A 17,120-nucleotide genomic window follows, 5' to 3' on the forward strand; every position below is an offset into this window, starting at 1 on the left:
GAAAATACACTGAAAAGTGTGATGTGTTTAGCTTTGGAATCATATTTTGGGAAGTTATGTCAAGGAAGAAGCCATTTTACGAAATGCTCTCAGAAGATATGCATGTATTCGCTATTCTAAATAGAATTATTGGTGGTAAGGATAATTAATCCTAAAATGATCTGAAATTTAAAGTGTTCACCAATCTAGGAAGTCGTCCGAATATGGAGGATGCGATGATTTTTGAGGATTCTGATTGCGTTAGGCCAATAATCGAAAAATGTTGGGATCGTGTTCCAGAAAATCGGCCGACAATGCAAGAGATTTGTGAACTTCTCCCTATGTATCCTTTAGCTCACAGTTACATAAACGTTGAGGAGATTGAACTTGGCAAATTTGTAAGAAAAAATAAGCAATCCAAAGAGGTAAATTTGTAATAATGCTAAGATTTATAGATTGGACGTGGAAGCTATGGTTTTGTCTGCAATGCATTTTGCCTAATAAAAGGCCAAATCAAAAAAATGGCTGTGAAAATAATACAAAAGTACAGTGAGGAAAACGCGATATCTTTCTTAAGAGAAATGCGTAATGTTAAAATGTTGAATCATGAAAATATTGTTAGATTATATGGTGTCTCTAAATATTACGACAATAGCATTTGGTTACTGTTTGAGTATGCGGATTGTGGATCACTCTACAAATATTTGCATAACAAGAATATTAAAATTACACACAATGAGAGGATTGATTGGTTAGTCCAGTGCGCGAAGGTATTTAAAATGCTCTTTTTTATTACATATAATATAAATGATATTCTAACTTTATTCTAGGGTATTGAGTACTTGCATAGCATAAATAGAATTCATAAAGATTTGAAAACACAGAAATTATATCTGTTCGATGAATATCGTACATTAAAAATATGTGATAATGCTGCAGTGGGAGATTTTGCAGATATAAATACGATACAGGAAAATATTGCTCGCTATATGGCTCCGGAAATTTGTGTAAGCGCCTTTTTATACGAGAAGATTAGGAAGAAGTTGTATATTTTATTTACTTACATAGAATCCTAGTGGCGATTTTACAGAAAAGAGTGACGTGTTTTCCTTTGGTATTATTTGCTGGGAAGTAATGTCCAGGAAGAAGCCATTTGAAGAATTTAAAGACATGGAGAAATTGGTTCTGCAAAATAAAATTATAAATGGTATGTGGTGTTAATAATATTTAAATGCTATTTTCAATTATTTTCTACTGCAGGGGAACGTCCGGATATAGATTATTTGAAGGAGTATAAAGATGCAGATAGTTTATTGCCAATAATTAAAAAATGTTGGGACCAAGATCCAAGTAATCGGCCGCCGATGAATGAATTGTGTAATCTTCTTCCCAAATATCCTCGTGCTTCCACTAAAGTAAACAATGCCTTAAAACTGGGCACATATGTAAGAAAACAGACTTTTAGAATAAATTAGTTACCAATTAAATTCATGTGTTTATTATAGATTGGAACTGGTAGCTATGGCATTGTCTTCAAAGCAACTTGGCAAGCAGAATATGAAATCCGAGACATTACTGTAAAAATAATTCAAGCACAAAAAGAAAAGGCCATCCAAAAAAGAAATTCATGATTTAAAAGCATTATACCATGCGAATATTGCCAAACTTTATGGTTTTTTCTATTGATCCCGAAGATAGAATTTTGATGGTCGTTGAATATGCAGACTGCGGATCGCTCTGCAATTTATTGCATCGTACAGACAAGGAAGTTACATTTTATATGGGCCTTGATTGGATATTGCAATGTGCCGAGGTGTGTAAAATGCCCTTTTTTTATTCCCCTTATCTAATGATTGTTGTAGGGTATGGAATATTTGCATGGCAAAAACATCCTGCATCAGGATCTTAAGACAGAGAACTTGCTACTGTTTGATAATTTTCGGATATTGAAAATATGCGACTATGGTAGAGTAAAGGAATTCGCTACCATGAATAAGAAGTTCAGTGGGATTGATAATAAGGCTCCAGAGGTTCGCGTAAGTATATGTAAATATGTGAAAGGAAATAAATATTTAATACGATTGATTTATTTATTTACATGAAAGACCAATAGAAAATATACAGCAAAAAGCGATGTGTTTAGCTTCGGTCTGCTTTCATGGGAAGTAATGTCTAGAAAAAAATCTATGGAGACCATAATGAATGGTAAAATAATAAAATAATAAATATTCGGGATTTCTTATTATTTTCTTATGCTCCAGGTGATCGTCCAAATCTAATTGAAATGATGAAACATGAGGATATTGATGTCGTAAAATCAATAATAAAGAAGTGCTGGGATCAAGATCCAGATAAACGACCTTCGATGAAAGAACTTTGTGTACTCCTTAAAATTTATCCGTTAATTAATTTTGACGACATACAAATTGGAAAAAGGGTAAAGAAAGTTCGATGAAAATTTCCATCAAACGATTTACTTAATTTTTCCCATTTATAGTTTGAGAAGGGTGGCTTTGGTGTAAGCTACAAAGCAATTTGGAAAACCGAAGGTCAAGAGAAAGATGTTTCTGCGAAAATACATTCAGATAAAACTTCAAACTCTGAGAAAGTTTCAAGAAGAACAGAAATGCTATTTCTGAAGAAGGCTCACAATTTAAAACAAATGAAGCACGAAAATGTTGGCACATTTTACGGCGCCTCCAAAGATCCAGAAAACACCATTTACTTTTTACTTTATGAGTACTCCGAGTGTGGATCAGTCCATAATTTCCTACATCGCACGAAACACGAATTAACCTATGTTGAAAAGATTAATTGGATGTTGCAATGTGCTAAGGTATCATTAATACATTTATTATTTTTGAAAGGTTTTAACTACATTTCTGTGATTTCCCTTAGGGTGTGGAGTATTTGTGGAGCCAAGGAATTACTCTTCCGTTTATTAAACCACAGACCTTAATGCTTTTCAATAATTTTCGTACCTTGAAGGTATTCGAATATGTATCAACGAAAGAAGTATCAAAGTTTAATGAACAAGAAATGGCACTGTTTGCTTATATAGCACCAGAAATTCATGTAAGTTCAAAAGAATATTTATATATTTCACAAATTAACGATTATTCGATCATCTTAGGATGCACGTAAGAATTTCGAGTTTAAGAAAAGTTTAGTATTTAGCTTTGGCATTATATTTTGGGAAGTAATGTCTAGGAAAGTGCCATTTCACAATTATGAAATAGCGGACGTGCCTAAAACTATTATTTCTGGTAAGAACAATCTCAAATGTCTATAAAAAACATGTACGCATCCATTGTAGAAATATTTTATATTTTTCCCCATTTATATTAATTCTCTTATAGGATCTCGTCCGAATATAGATGATATAAAATCATGCAACGATGCCTATCTTATCAAACCAATAATTGAAAAGTGCTGGGATCAAAATGCAGAAAATCGACCAACGATCATGGAACTTTCCTCATGGCTTTCATATATAACTGCCGGATAATAAAATAAGAGCTGTAACGTAAAAATTGTAGTATATATAATGTTTTGTTGAACAGTATCAATAGACAAGGTGATTCCGAAAACGTGGAAGATTAGAAAACGAAATTATCACATAAAATCAGATTAGTTTGCAAATTCATCGTTCTTCGCACTCACTCAAAAAATTAGATAAATAAAAACCTTTTATATATCGTTAACACTTTAACATAATTGTGGAAAAACAGTTCCGAGGATACATATGAGGTTTCTGTAAAATCTAATTCAAATTTTATCTACAAGACCAAATTATTTTTGAAAAACTAATGAAACAACCAGTCAAATGCAAATGTCATTGAATTAAAAAATAATGTTGGAAAAAATATTGTTTGAGCGAATTCTTTTAAACTTTCCACACATACATACATATGCAAATAAATTACAATTTATTAAAAAAATACCATATAGGCTCAAGCCTACTTATCATCCTGCCATCAATTTTTATTAAAGCGTTAATACTGCTTCAATACAGCTTTATACTATATATTGGGTTGCCCAAAAAGTAATTGCGGATTTTTTAAAAGAAAGTAAATGCAATTTTAATCAAACTTAGAATGAACTTTAATCAAATATATAATTTCCATTTTGTTCGATAACCTTTTGCCATCTTGCCGGCAAATTTTGTATTCCACGCTCATAGAACTTCTGGCCTTTATCTGCAAAAAACTGAACCAACTGCGATTTCATAGCCTCATCATTGCCGAAAGATTTACCATTTAAGGAGTTCTGCAAAGATCGAAATGGATGCATCAAAAGTTCCCAGCCAAGCTGTCCCAGTTTTTGCCGGGTCATCAAAGATGTGTGTGGTCTGGCGTTGTCATGATGGAAAATGACACCTTTACGATTGATCAATTCTGGCCGTTTCTCGTTGATGGCTGCATTCAATTTGTCCAGTTGTTGACAGTAAACATCCGAATTAATCGTTTGGTTCCTTGGAAGCAGCTCAAAATATACCACACCCTTCCAATCCCATGGCTCATCTTTAAGTGAAAAATCTCCAGAACGGACTTTGCGAAACCAATTTTGACACTGTCTTTCTTTTAAGGCTTTATCACCATACACATCACGTAACTTTTAGCAACTCTCTCTCTTTACGGAAATAATAAAGTAAAATATGACGAAAATGCTCTTTTGTGGCCTCCATATTAAAAAGGACGCCAATCAAACAAATGTAAACAAAATTACGCGCACTTTTTTTCTAAACCAAGCTAATAGTGACAGCTAATAACTGACAAAAGAAAGAATGCAATTACAGAGTCACAAGCAGTTAAAAAAATTATAAACGCCGACTATATGAAAAATCTACAATTACTTTTTGGGCAACCCAATATTTTTTAATTTTTGAAATTAAATGTTATTTTACATAATTACGGTATTGTATTTTCAATTAGTGTTATTACAACTTTTATGCACAAAATTACCAACACTGAATTCAAGTCAAAATCTGATGTCAAAATCATAATTCATTTGAATGAATTAAGGACAATCTATGCTTCAGATTTCATTTTGCGCAATCAATTAATGAACTGATATATGAATTCAAGATTGATTTTGAAACTCGCTTACAATATGAATGCCAATGCTGTAACTTGCTCGACAAACAATAATACTAACAATAATAAATCCAACTTCATACATACATATATTGTTGTTGTCATGCTAATGTCAAGAAGGGCTGTCACAGTAGGCCACGTCTGAGGTATTTTGGCATTTTGATAATATTAAACATCGGAAAAATATCGTTAAGTTTCAGTGCGTTAAATAAAAGTACAAAAGTTAGAGCAGCAGACAATATGGACAAAAAGAAGAAACTTCAAAGCTTTTCTGATGCTGGCAATTGGTATGGTTTTATATAAATGCAAGTATTGATGAAATTATTAATCTACATTTTTTGTACTAGCTCGACTGACTGTTCATTGGGAGCTGTCGCAAATAGACCTCGGCGCAGTCTCAGCTCAAGCAGCAGTGGTGAAAGCAGCAAAAGTGGCGGCAGTAGCAGCGACAGCGATTCGTCAGACAACGAACATGCTACCGAAAATAAGTGTGCTGATTTGGAGAATATTATGTCAGATGCAGAGACCAATGCAGTCTTTCGAATGGATGAGTATTTCAGGGAGAAGTACCTAGACAGATTAGCCGTTGAGTTCAAGTCCGAATGGCCAGAAATTGATTCTGATATGGCCGCTAGTCAGCCAAGTCTCATGCGGATGCCCAACTTTATGCCGTTCGATCAGAAGCCCTACGAGATGCTGGACTATAAAGATGAAGCTTCCAAAGAGGACCTTAGAGATTGTGAGTTACGAGACTAAAGACCACAGTGCGTTGGCGTGAGATTCAAAATGCAACTGGTGAAGTTTACCAAGAGTCGAATGCACGCATTGTTCGATGGTCAGATGGCTCGCAAACTTTTCATGTGGGCGCCGAGGCTTTTGATGTAGTCCGTATGCCACTTTCTGGTACCATGAACCAATTCTATTTGCGTTTGGGCAACTACTATAAGTTGCATTGTCCCATCAAGGAGAAGCTAACTCTGCGCCCCAAGCTCGATTCGAGTTTCGGAATGAGTCATGTGCAGGGAATGCGTCAACGAGCCATCTACAAGCCCTCAACAACCAGTGGCGTGAAGATACTCCCTGATCTTACGACCAATCCTATTGTAGAACGTGACCGGAAGATTAGAGAGGAGTCAGCAAATCAGCGTCGCGAATGGGGTCGTCAACGTTATTCAAGTGTGCAACCTTTGCAGCACTACTCAAGTTATAAATCCCAATAATTAACTTGAGAAACCTTATTGCATTTATTTGTATTATTCATTTATAAATCTGAGTAATTATATAATTTACTTTTTAATTTGAGTATGATGTATTTTTTCGCATTCGCATTTTTTATTCTACTTTACCTTAAGTTTATTATCCTCAATGAACTCGACTTCAACACCGTTATCTTCGTATATGCTGTTCTTTATAAGCTGGGATAACGAAAAAGTATAGTCCGGAAGCATGAGTCAAATAAATGCAGCATTGCAATGTACTAATTGGATTTTTTTTACTTGTATTTTTAAAATTTTTATATTGCAATTGGAATTTGTCGTTAAAATAAAACAACAAAATTATTTGGTCATTTGGATCTTTTTTTATATAGTTTTTATTGTGTATATGTTTATGTACATAGATTATAGTATTTATTTTAATCAATTTTTTAAGGAAATATGAAGTTATTCATGGAAAATTAAATACATATTCTAATTTTAGTTCGTTTGCTACCCAAGGAAATGCGTAAATTATGTATAAAATCGAATATTTATCAAGAAAGTCATTTATTTATTTAGTGTAAAACGGTTCTACTTCTATTCTGAAATAGAAATAATAGCAATACTCGCATGGTATTAAGTTCTAAGCTCCATAGCTTTTTGTTGCCATAACGTTTGGACACCCACATGACATTCTTTTTGCCAACAAGTACTAGAAAATGTCACATAATGAGATTCTCAATAATTTGAGTATGATCGGATTGCAGAATACTGAATAGGTAGAAGGAGTCAGCTCACGCCCCATAAAGTATATAAAGCGGCAACAGAGACTGAGATTGCTTTGGCTAACAATCTGGTATATTGAGTACTCTATGGTATATATTAAATGTAGTACTATACCAATATACCAAAATAATCTCCCGTGTGTTTTAGTAGTTTTTTGGTATACTGTAGAATCCGGTTATAACGACGCCGCTTATAGCGTCCGTACGGTTTTTGTGACGAAAACTCGATGACTTGGTGGGTCTCCATACAAATTAAATTGATTAAAAATTAATTAGTTGTATTTTAAAAATCTATGGCAACCATAAGGTTAGGTTAGGTGGAACCGGCTGCCCCTGTACGGGGCAAAGCAATAGACCAGTGGAGGTCCGTAGCTGTACCGGTAGCGTATCTTCGTCTCAGAAGTCGCACAGTATGGATGCGTTTTTGGCAAAAGCCAGCAGCATCCTAGGAGGTAGCCGTGAAACGTCCCGAAGATCGTTGTGGCACGGCGAATTAAGGTATTTCAGCCGGAGTCGGGATAACGCTGGGCATCTACAGAGAAGATGCTCAAGTGTTTCCTTAATCCCGGGGCTCGTTGCATTTCCTGCACTGATCACTGTTCGTGATACCCAGCTTTACAGCATGGACAGCTGACAGACAGTGACAAGTTAAAATGCCTAGCATTAGCCTGCAGTCTTTCCTTGAAAGCTGAATGACGAATTTGGTTAAGTTTTTGTTAGTAGAGGCACACATCAGCCTTGCAGTTTTGCACGAGTTGGCATTACGCCAGCTCGCGTCCCACTGAAGTCTAGAGCGTACCTCAAATTCACTGCCTAGAGTTCGCAGGGATATCGGAACATTGCACATGTTACTGCCATCGAGCCCCACTCCCTCTTTGGCGAGAGTGTCTGCGATCTCGTTGCCATCGACGCCCTGGTGGCTTGGGATCCAATAGATACGCACGACCGCAGATGCGTTCAGCGACTCTATTGCTCTTCTGCTGTCCAGGACAACTTTGGACTTGAATACATCAGAGTGCATTGATCTTATTGCCTGGCTGTCAACAAAGATGTAGATAGAGGTGTGATTACGCTGTAAACCCCGAGCCAATTCGCCAGCCTAGCCAATGGCAAAAACTTCCGCCTGGAAGATGCTGCAATGGTCTGGGAGTTTATAGGATTGTTTGGAGACCGGGTCTGGGCAGTATACGGCCACTCCGACACCATCATCCATCTTCGACCCGTCGGTGAAGAGGTTGAGGGCTTCGGGAATGCATAACCCTTCCCGCCAGCAGTCCGGCTCCAAGAATATTGTGTTAATATGGTCAGTACTGGTAAGGGGGATAGTATAGTCCAAGTCTCTACTAGTCTCCCTACCAATGGCGATGTGACCGTAGCCTACCAGACCCAGATTGTCAGTTGCGGCCAATCCTTAGGGATGATTTTGCGGCTATGGATTGCGCGTATAGGTTGAACGGTTCGACACCAGCTTTTCCCTCGAGGGCTTTAGTTGGCGTCAACCTGATAGCGCTTGTAATGCACAGTAGCGCTTGACGCTGTGTCCTTTCCATGATGGATAGGTACGTCCCTTTTTCCGTGGCCTGCCACCACACTAGAACACCATAGGTGAGGATAGGGCGAACAACTGAGATGTATATCCACCGCATTAGATTAGGAGAGAGGCCCCAAGTGCAACTAAGCATCTTTTTCGCCATGTACAAGGCTCCGGTGGCCTTCTTCACCCTTTCTAACACATTGAGCTTCCATGACAGTTTGCTGTCCAGGAGTACACCTAGGTATTTTACTGCTAGGCCCGGCTTTAGCATAGTGCAGCCTATTTTTGGGGGGGACCACGCAGGTACCTTATACCTCTTCGTGAAGAGGATAAGGTCCGATTTGTCCGCGTTAATGCTGAGCCCGGCTGATTCGGCCCATGCTTTAACTTCCCGTAAAGTAAGTTCCATTACGGAACTAAGGGTGGTTGGGCATTTCCCAGTTATCAAAATGCTTATGTCATCGGCATAGGCAATTAACTTGGGGGCCCGTCTAGTGAATTTTTGAAGTAGGCTATTTACGACCAAATTCCAAAGGAGAGGCGAGAGAACCCCACCCTGGGGAGTGCCACCTCGCACTTCCTTTGTAGTGGCCGCATCGCCCCACGTAGCCACCACCCGCCTGTCGCAAAGAAGGCGGTTGACCCACCTGTGGATCTCTGGAGCCGTGTTAACTGAGGTAAGGCCCTTCATAATAGCGTCAGTAGTGAAATATCAAGAAATGCACAAAGGCATATTCTTTGTAATGGTCTGCTTTTTCGATGGAGGCTACTAGAGCATGGAGAGCTGTCTCAATGGTCTCATGGTATACGCATGCTGATTTGGGGACAACAGATGCATTGAGTTGCTTCTGATGTGCAAATCAAGTAGCTTTTCCAATGTTATTAGCAGGAAAGAGGTTAGGCTGATAGGCCGGAAGTCATTTGGAACCACATGACTGCATTTGCCCGTCTTGGGCAGGAAAATGACTTTCGAGGTCCTCCAAAGAGTGGGGATATGACCCCATGCGAGGCAAGCCGAATAGATACCTGATAGCCACGGAACAATCGTGGGCTTGCTGGCTTGCAGCATTGCTGGCGAAAGTCCATCGAGACCGGGCAACCTGACCTTCGCGAAGGAGTCGATAGCCCAAATTATTTTGTTATCTGTAATTAAACCGGCAGGGGGTCTCATAACTGGGAGACTAGGAAAGAGCTGCCAGTCACTGTTCTCTATTCCAATACATCCCGGGAAATTAGTTGAGAGTAGTGCTTCAAGAGTTTCAGCACTACTCTCCGTCCACGCTCCATCGCCCGACTTGAGCAGACTAGGACTGCTTGGACAGCAGCTTCCTCAGTCTGGAGGTGTCTTTGATATTATCCAGGTCTGAGCAAAAGGTTCTCCATGAAGACCTTTTGCATGATCGGATCATCTTCTTGTAGGACTTCAGGAGAGACCTATACTCGTCCCGACATATGGTGGGCGTTGGCGTCCGTTCCGATTATAATATGTTTATTGGAGGAGCAGACCATGTCCACCAGCCTCCGCAGCTCGTCAGGTGGAGCCGGCTTGCCGTGGGCCATATAGCAGGATGCCAGCAGCAAACATCCTTCACGGCTCTCCAGCACCACCACGGTTAGATCGTGATTGCTGTAATTCTCGATCTACTTACCAATGTCGGGACGTACAGATCGTAATTAAGCGACTTCAGCACAGCAACCGTGTTGCCCGACGCTATCCACGGTTCTTGGACCAAAGCCGCGTAGGCGGACACTTCCTCCAGGGTAAGGAGTAGCTCCGCCGAAGCCGTTTTGGATTTATGGAGGTTGAGTTGCAGCACACTCATTAGAGGTTAGCAAACTCGCAGGGGGCCCGTCTGCATGGACAGTTCCTCCCCCACCTCCTCCGTTTTGTCAGTCAAGCTGAGGTGCTGGGTGGCGTCGGACACGCTCTCAAGACCGAGATCTGCCTCAACCTCCCCTGACCTCAGCGTGTGTGTGTCCTAGTAGTTGGGATGACGTTTTTTGAGGCAAAGGTACACGCTCCCTAAGCCCCACGCCATCTTCCCATTGCGCTTGTATAGCAGATATGGTCTGAGTCGGTTAAGACCACAGCACCCGCGCGACCAACCTCGAATTTTTGGTGGCAGTGTTGTTACAACTGATTCGGCCTGCTCCCACCGCATCAGAGGTGTGACCGCTGGCGACACGCAGAGACGATCTCTCCCCCCGTGCCCGCCGGTGGTAGCAGTCACGCCTTCCACCGACGTTTGAGCTGACATCCTAGCTCGAGTTGAGTTTATTATATGCATCATTCTGAGACATATTGGCTGATTTTATTCATGGGAGCCCCCCATAGCGTTTTCAGTCTGACCGCCAGACACCTCGTACCATGGATTCTGCTACTTATCTCCAGACAAATGCCCGAAAGATAAGGAGCAGAGTCCTTTCCTTTTGGTTAGTAGGTCTTCCGGATATAACGACGTTCCTTTGAAATCGATATAACCGGTTTCTACTGTATTTGTAAAATAAAATTTTATTGGAAATGGATAGCAGGTATCTCGCAGTCGAGCACATTAGGCTGTAGCTTTCTTACTTGTTAATATTGTTTTTATTTACCTTAAGTAATCATTAAAAACCCTCTCGAGTATATAAGTTGATTGCTTGCAATCTTATCTTACTTTTTCCCTAAATTGTCGGGCGATTTCAGTGTAAACAAAATTTTGGTTCTGCTCTACACCATATCGATATCAGTATCGATTAGAATTTCTTATCACCTTCAGCAATTCCAGGTATCAATACTAGTCGTAGATTGTGGGTTTTAGTCTTTTGTAGATATCAAGTTATAGACGTTATAGTTACAAGTGTGAGCTCCAATGAGATACAAATACGTGAAAGGGTAGGAAATATCTTAATTCTGATAACATCAACAACTTGAGCATTTAATTCTTATAGATTGGGTATGGCAGCTATGGTGCTGTCCATAAAGCATTGTGGCAGACTGAATTGGAAGTTATAGCAATTGCTGTGAGAATAATTCATGACAATAGTCAAGATTCAAAAACAGAGAAGATTCGTTTCGAAAAGAATATTTTCCGAGAAATAGAGAATTTACAAAAATGTACTCATTCGAATATTATCACATTGTACGGAGTCTCCAAATACAGTGATAGCATTTGTATACTGTTCGAGTATGTGGTTTGTGGATCACTCAACGAATTCTTGTACCGCACGAAAAGGGAAGTTTCGATGGACGAGAAGATTGATTGGATTCAAAATTATAATAAATTAGCAAAATATGTACAAATTTTGTTGTTTTTAAATTTGTTAACTGCGCACTTATGGTGAGCTGAAATTATGAATTATTTTTCCTTTCATTGGAATGTAGCACATTCGCTTGCATAAAGTTTATATTGGGTTTAAATTAATTGTAAACTCATAAAAGTATTAAAAAATAATACAAAACAAAGAACAAAGAAGAGAGTAGATTGTGACGAAAGCAAAGGATAGAACTCAGCTACTTAATAAATAATATAAATGCAGTAATGGTTGTGTTTTATATTCCATCAAGCTAATAATTTTAATGTTTATAAACACTAATAGTTAATGTTAGTTACACTTAATAGTTAATAATAAGTTAATGATAGCAAAAAGGTTCGGTTTTCTCAATGCAATAAACTTTAAATTATGCTTTAGAATTCTGCTAAGTGTCAAAGCAACTCTGCGCATCAGCCAGTGATTTGTTTATAATTTGAAAACGTCACAAAATATATAAACATATGTATACGTACGTATATCTTTATATTATAAACATCTATCAAAGATAAAGATAAGCAAGTTTGGCAATGCCATTGTGTGAATTATTCTTGCAATTACTCATTATTTTAGTTAAATTATCAAGAGTTGGAGTTGGATGGAGAAATTGGCAATATTCGAAATTTTCTACCTTTTTTAATTTTTACAAAAACAAAAGTAAGAAACATAAGAAATAAATTGTGAAATTATTTTTATTATTCTACTCTCTTTCTTCTTATCGCTCAGAATAAACATAGTAGAAAACAAGTCGAGTCTGCTCGACTGTGAGATACCCGCTACACATTTTGAACAAAATCAAAATGTTATTATTTTCAATATATATAAAGACTACAAAAATACTGAAAATATACCAATTGGTATATTTGGTATATTTATATAGTATAGACCATAGACGGTACAAATTTTCAGGAATCACAATTTCTATAGCTATTATTGTATATACCAAAATTAAAGCTCTATCTCTTATAGTCTGACACTGAGATCCAGTTTTTCATACGGACAGACAGACGGACATGGCTAGATCATCTCGGCTCTTGATGCTGATCAAGAATATATATACATTATAGGGTCGGAGATGCCTCCTTCTACCTGTTACATACATTTCCTCCCGCACAAAGTTATAATACCCTTCTACCCTATGGGTATCAGGTATAAAAATTGCACACATCTGAGTGGCTTTTAATCAAGAAAGAACATATGTACAAATTAATCAATTCAGTTGTACTGAATAGAAAATATATATTTGTTTGTTGGGAGCTGCAAGCTTCCGCTTTATTCGGATATCAAATTAGAACTAAAGTACAAAAGTGGACTTATGCTGCAAGTCAGCTAAGATGGGACAAAGCTTCTTTATGTTTACAAAACGGATGATGAAATCAAAGATCGAAGTGTGAAATGCAATTGTGTTTACAATTGCGTTTTGACATGTCAGCATTCGCTGTTGAGTTTACATTTAGGTTTGCGCATTATGATCTGGGCTTTACGTTAATTGTGTTTATGCTAAGGTATAATTGTTTACATCAAAAATGACTGCCCAATTGGAATTGGACTAATTGGAAATATGCTGAAGTGAGAAATTGAAAGTGTTTATATTTCCAATAAGATTTGTTATGTGAGCTGGGTGATAACTCCCCCCCCTTCCTAAGATAGTATCGTCCCCGATACTTAATGGTTTTTTAGCAAATCTTCGACTTTTCGATTTAATTTACTTAAAGTATCAAGCTCTAATTCTTGATTTGGTAAATCATAATTTTGATTGTCAGAATTCTTTGATTTTAAAAGGTTACAATAATTGAAATACGCGGGCCGGTACTTGAGAAGCTTTATCACAAAAAATATTAAAATTAATACAAATAATAAAAATGTTATTTTAGAATGGTTATTTTCTAAAGTGATAACAATTTTTGATAAAATGCTTATGTTTTCCATTTGTAATTCTGTGATATTAGTAGGTTGGTATTCAGTTACTAAATAGTAAATTTTTTGTATTTTATATAGTTTAATATTTTTTCTTTTTCGTTAAAATAGGATGTGTTATTGATTACAACCATGTTTTTAAATGTAAATAGATAAGTGCCAATAAACAATGTTTCATTAATATAATTTGTTCCTGATACTAGAAGAGCACCATCTGTTATGATTTCTGTTGGTCTATTTTTTTTCAGTTAGTTTTATACAACTTGCAAATTTTTTATTAAGGAGGTTTACAAAACAATTTGATTCAAAATTAATTTTAGCAAAGCTATTAAATATTTCTTTTTTATATTTTTCGATGGCGTAAAAAGTGTTATTGCATTTAGCTACTTTGTTGTTTACAAATAATTTTCCATCTTTTTGAGCTATTGCTTTTGCGTGATATAACTTACAATTATAGTTAACAGTTGGATATTTTATATAAATTATGATTAAACCTTGATATGATATAATTGAAAAAGACGAAACATCTAAAAGGTCTATTAAAGTAATGTTTAATTTTTCGTGGTTAAAAATTTTTATCATATCTTGTTTGCTTAAGATTTTTGGGTTTAATATTTTGGCTTTTGAAAAGGTTATAGTGTTTAGCAAATCTTGTAGGTCAATTGATAATAATTTGAGTCTGTATTTTTTTAATAAAAATTCTTGATCAAGTTTAATATTTTTTAAAATTTTTGATACTTCGGCTACTTCTTTAAAAATTGCAGAATTAATTTTATTTTGTTGATTATTGTTCTGTACGAGTTCATTGATTTTAGTTTGAATATTTATCATGTCGTCATGATCTGGTGTTCCTGTTATCCATTTAAAAATGGTACCTAGCTCATTGACGCTGCGTTTAAAAACTTTGTGAGGTGTGAGTTGAGAAATAAGTGTTTTCATTAAATTTAATTCCATCGTTACTTCCCAATATATAGTACTGTTCTTGTTTTTGAAAAATTTTAGTTCTTTTTCAAATATATCATTATAAAACTTAAGTTAGTAACGTGGAAAACTTCTCCATATGTTTCGTATAATAATAATTGGTCTGTATCCTCTAGTAAGACGTAGTCGTCGTTTGAATAATTAATAATTTCCGAACCGCAAATCGGTAGTAAAATGCATAGAATCATGTATATGTTCATGCTAAATAGTAAAAATATATATATAAAAAAATATTAAAAAAGTAAAAAAGGTATTTAAAATTTTATGTTATCTTTATGAATTATTCTCTCTCTGTTATTTATTATTACTTTATTTCCCATGTTAAATTTGTTTTCTATTTGTTTCACTACTAGAAATTTCGAATATGCATCTACGCAAGTAATGAATGATAATTTTTCTGTTTTTAATAATATTTTGAATTTCATACAAATCTTCGGGAGTACAATGAATACCTGTTGTAAGATTTGGTTGGAGGAATTCTTTCAAAATGGCAATCAAATTATCGACCGTATCGTACTCTATAATGTGCCTTGTTTTATTAAATACTTCGTATTTCTCATGGATTGTGAATCTATTTTTTGCAATAAGCAATTGTTGTTTGAATTGGTTTAAAGGTTTATTAGTTTCCTCAATTATAATTTGATTACTGCTGTCAGCGGAATGTATTGTTTCAATATCGGACAACTCCTCAATGTTTTCGTTAGTTATTTGGTTTATAATAACTCTTGCAACGTCTGCAACGACGTTTGTTGCTCCTGGTTTATAAAATATTTTAGGAGAGAATTCTTCAATAAATGCATGCCATCTTTTCATTTTTGAATTAGGATTACGTGCAGATACTGCGAAAGAAAGAGGTTGATGACCTGTATGGATTTCTAGATTGGTTACTCCGTACAAGTAATTTCTGAGATTTTTTTAATGCCCACACAATGGCATATAATTCCCTTTCGTTGGTTGCATAATTTCTTTCTGTTTTATTCAAAGTTTTGGAAATGAAGGTAATTGGTTTATTATCTTGGGAAAGTACGGCTCCTATGGCAAAATCGGATGCGTCTGTTGTAAGGACAAATTTCTTTGAATAATCTGGCTGTGTTAATTCAACTTTTGTGATTAACTGGGATTTCAAGTTTTGAAAGGCTTGTATTGCTTCTTCATCAAGTGTTATTTCTGTTTTCCTTGAGATATGCTTTGTAACTTTTCCATTATGACCTTGTAAGTATTTGGTTAATGGTTTAGCTATGGCTGCATAGTTGTTTACAAATTTCCTGTAATATCGGGTAAGTCCTAAGAAACTTCGTAGTTCTCTTATATTGTTGGCGGAGGAAAATCTACTATTGTTTTGACCTTTTGAGGGTCTGTTTTTATAATTTTGTGGGATACTATATATCCAAGATTTCTTCTTTCCGGAAAAATTTAGATTTCTCTAAGGAAATTTTCATGTTTGCATTGAATAAGATTTCAATAATTTCTTGTAAATCATCTGAATGTTGTTTAGCGGTTTCTGAAAACACTATTATGTCGTCTATGTAAATGTGACATGTTTTGCCGATTTTATCTCGTAAGATATTATCCATTGCTCTCTGAAAGATTCTTGGTGCATTTGTTAATCCGAATGGTAATCGGAGAAATTCATATTTTCCATTGTTAATGGAAAATGCTGTTTTTTCAATGTCTTCGTTTTTCATCAGTATTTGATGAAAACCTGATTCTAAATCTATTGTTGAAAAGAATCGTGCTTTTCCAAGGTTAGATAATATTACTGTAGGATCAGGCATTGGATACCTGTCCGGAATGGTATTATCGTTCAGTTTTTTGAAATCGATTACTAACCGATTTTTTGGAGTACCGTCTGCGTTAAAGCCTTTCTTTCCTACTACCCATACTGGAGAATTGTAAGGACTTTTACTAGGTCTTATTATGTTTTCTGCTAACATCCTATTAATTTCCTTGTTAACAAAATTGTTAACTGAATGCGGATAAGGATATTATTTACAGTATATCGCATCATCATTCAACGTTCTTATTTCTCCTTTAATATCTGTTCTAAAGGGAAAACACGTTTGAATTTTAGAATGCTTTGTTATTATGTCTTGAACAATTTGTTGTTCCAGATTGTCCAAGGTTTCCATTTCATTTATTTCATTAGATGAATGGCTTGGTTTGTTTTCTGCGTTTGTCTTTGAGGATACCGACGTGTTTGAACGTCTGCTCTTTCTGAATTTCTTTTTTTATGAGTTTTACTTTGAGTGGATCATCAGCGTCACTTGATGACGATGATTCATGATCAGACACTTGCAATAAGGAAAAAGTTTTCCTTGCTTTATTTTGAACAATGTCAAAA

General features: G+C 36.2%; 2 protein-coding genes across 2 annotated transcripts; both read left to right on the forward strand.

Annotated features, from left to right (window-relative positions):
- The first annotated feature begins 1,590 nt into the window (after positions 1-1,590).
- LOC133835499 (putative mitogen-activated protein kinase kinase kinase 7-like) lies at positions 1,591-3,771 on the forward strand. The gene is made up of 8 exons (XM_062265465.1): positions 1,591-1,792; positions 1,842-2,015; positions 2,085-2,184; positions 2,241-2,416; positions 2,477-2,815; positions 2,878-3,054; positions 3,113-3,245; positions 3,339-3,771. Exons 1-8 carry the CDS (start codon positions 1,628-1,630, stop codon positions 3,485-3,487), a joined length of 1,413 nt encoding a protein of 470 aa, XP_062121449.1. The 5' UTR covers positions 1,591-1,627; the 3' UTR covers positions 3,488-3,771.
- A 1,454-nt stretch (positions 3,772-5,225) lies between these two features.
- LOC133836675 (uncharacterized) lies at positions 5,226-5,831 on the forward strand. Its single transcript, XM_062267267.1, has 2 exons — positions 5,226-5,362; positions 5,423-5,831. The coding sequence occupies exons 1-2, from the start codon at positions 5,316-5,318 to the stop codon at positions 5,829-5,831; spliced, it is 456 nt and encodes a 151-aa protein (XP_062123251.1). The 5' UTR covers positions 5,226-5,315.
- Positions 5,832-17,120: the final 11,289 nt, after the last annotated feature.

This window comes from Drosophila sulfurigaster, chromosome 2R (genome assembly GCF_023558435.1).
Source record: "Drosophila sulfurigaster albostrigata strain 15112-1811.04 chromosome 2R, ASM2355843v2, whole genome shotgun sequence".
NCBI classification, from domain to species: Eukaryota; Metazoa; Arthropoda; class Insecta; order Diptera; family Drosophilidae; genus Drosophila; species Drosophila sulfurigaster.